Source organism: Pteropus vampyrus, unplaced genomic scaffold (assembly GCF_000151845.1).
Source record: "Pteropus vampyrus isolate Shadow unplaced genomic scaffold, Pvam_2.0 Scaffold449, whole genome shotgun sequence".
NCBI lineage: Eukaryota > Metazoa > Chordata > Mammalia > Chiroptera > Pteropodidae > Pteropus > Pteropus vampyrus.
In genome coordinates this window covers 331,665-333,978 of record NW_011889230.1, presented here as the reverse complement: position 1 = coordinate 333,978, position 2,314 = coordinate 331,665, and the positions used below count along the sequence as shown (strand labels likewise).

At 64.2% G+C, this 2,314-nt stretch overlaps 1 protein-coding gene across 4 annotated transcripts in view; it reads right to left on the bottom strand.

The window, feature by feature from the left end:
• Positions 1-2,314, bottom strand: part of TNS3 (tensin 3) — an 83,522-nt gene that overhangs the window by 78,142 nt on the left and 3,066 nt on the right. Inside the window, exon 1 of one of the 4 annotated variants that reach the window (XM_023524169.1) lies at positions 2,230-2,308. The exons of 2 other annotated variants lie outside the window; for them this stretch is intronic. In XM_023524169.1, the coding sequence (XP_023379937.1) occupies position 2,230 (1 nt within the window). In that variant the 5' untranslated portion in view covers positions 2,231-2,308. Of the gene's footprint in view, positions 1-1,924; positions 2,309-2,314 lie in introns of those variants that run through there. One more of the 4 variants, XM_023524170.1, reaches the window with a different exon arrangement.

Sequence of the window (2,314 nt, the reverse complement as noted above, 5' to 3'; positions counted from 1 at the left end):
GAGGCCGCCCCGCGCTGGCCCCGGGACCCCGCATCGTCAGAGCCGTGGGGCCGCCGGGCTCCACGTGTTCACCCGGCTCCAGTGCGGGGCAGGCGGCCAGTCCTGGTTCCTGCACAAATGGTTTGTTGGTTCCTTCTTTCGTTCGTTCGTTGGGCCATTCATTCATTCATTCATTCAAGGCTATAATGATTGTCCTCTCAGGGAGCAAAACCTCCCTGCCTGTAGCTTAGTCTAGTTGGGGTCTTGCATAGGTAAAGCCACATGGTAGGACAGGGCAAGTCCCTTGAAAGTGCAAAGGCCTGGCCAGTGGAAGGAGGGCTCAGGGAAGACTTCAGAGCCAGGGACTTAGCGCCAGCAGCAGAAGTGAGCAGGATTTGGGCAGGCCAGGCAGGACGCACGCGGCCAGGCAGGACGCACGCGGCCAGGCAGAGGCTGCTGTAAGGGGGAAAGGCAGGGGCAGCCAGCACCTCCCCGCCCCCAGATCCAGGGGCCCTCACTCAGTCCCCAGCCTCAGGCCGCATTGGTGGGACCTGGAGAGCAGGCAGCACCCTCTGGAAGACCCGCCTGGGAGAGCCATGCCAGGGCTGGGGAACCAGACAGCCCTCCCTCCCACAGCTTGTCCCGGGGAAGGTCGAAGCCCCGTGTGCGCGGAGGCAGACACGCAGTGTCCTGCCCCGATGCTTGCACACGAGAGACACAGACGCTGCATGCCACCTGCGCCAAATGCCGTCCCAGCCCCCCCCCGGAGGAACGGAGGAGGGCTGGGCTCGGGTGCGTCACCGGGAACCACCCTCATTCAGGGACGTGACACCCGGGCCCACCGTGGCCCTCGGGCCGGCCCGGCCTGTGCCGCCCTTGCAGGAGCCGAGTAGACAGGCATGAGCGTGGCCCCCGACGCTTCTGCATGAGCAGCCACCAAACGTCCGAGGCCCAGATGCGAAGTCGGCCCAGGAGGCACACGTGGGCCCTGGGGCCTGGGGCTGAGACCCCCCACAAGCCTCTGGGTGGAGCCCGGTGCCCTGCCACGCCCTGGCGTGGCCGTATTTCTCAAGAAAAGAGACCCATCCTCTGACCCAGCTGGGCATTTGTCCCTGAGGCAGGTGCGTCCTGAGCGGGGGACTCTGGGCCTCAGGTAGCTCACAGATGTCGTCCCTGCCCTCTGCGAGACCCCTGCCCGGGAGGCCATCGGAGGAGGCAGGGGGCCCAGGAGAGGGCGGGAGGCCACAGCCAGCCAACCCCAGCACGAAGGCCAGCACGAAGACTGGCTCCTCCGTGTTGATAGAGAAACAGGCTAGAATCCTAGGTAACTTGTTCAGAGCCACCCAGCCGGTCAGTGACAGAACACACGGACCCAGCCCCGTCGGGCCCACCAGCCCCTCCGCCCGTGTCCAAGCCGCCTACCCACCTGACGCTGCTGGGTTATCTTCTGCGAGACGCCGGGACTTCAGACCCCGAGCCAACCTCGCCCGTCCCTCCGGCAACGCAGACCTATCACCACGTCAAGGTCCGCAGAAGCCGAATCGCTGAGTGGCCGTGAACTCCCAGGTAGCAGACTGGTAAATTTCCGGAGTCCCACAGCTAGGAAGCTGGGGTTTCTCGTCCCTGTCAGGCGGCCTCTCCTAAATGTCTACCCTCAAACTGCCACCCCTGCCCAAGGCCAGCCGGTCCCACCGAGCTGCTGTCCCCGCGGGCCGGCCGGGCCCCCCACACCCTCGGCTCTGGGACCGCAGTGTCCAGGACGCCTCTTTCTGCAGTGTCTGTCTTACCGAGGAGGCAGAGGCGCCCCGGCCCCGGCGGCCTCATGCACCCCTTAGCCCGGCGGCCGCGTCCCTGATTCTCTAGAGCCTAGACGCCCTCCCGGGGGGCCGGGGCCTCCCCAGCCACAGGCCACGACTACGCACTTCCAAGAATTCAAACCAATTACCCGGGAAAGGGAAAGCACATTTTTTCCATCCTCAGCCATCCAAAAATACCTCAAATCTGAAAACAAAAGTCTCGGGCCAACGTAGCTGAGCAAAGCAGCCCTGTGCCCAGAGAGCCCGGCCCCTTCCCAGCACCCAGGCGGGGGCGGGGGACCGGCAGGAAGCTCCTGGGTCTCCCCGCCCCCGCCCCTCTGCAGCCTGCTCCTGCTCCTGGCAACCAGGAGTTTTGGAAGCTTGTCATGGCCATGAAGACGGTCGTGTATTTTGTATCCCTAGAGCAAAGCAGTGATGTGTGCGTTTTTCTTACTTTTTATTTCCTTGCTCTGAAAACTATCTTCCGAAGAGCCTCTGAGCGGGCGGCAGGAAGAGGGATGTGGGGTGCAGTGTCTGGC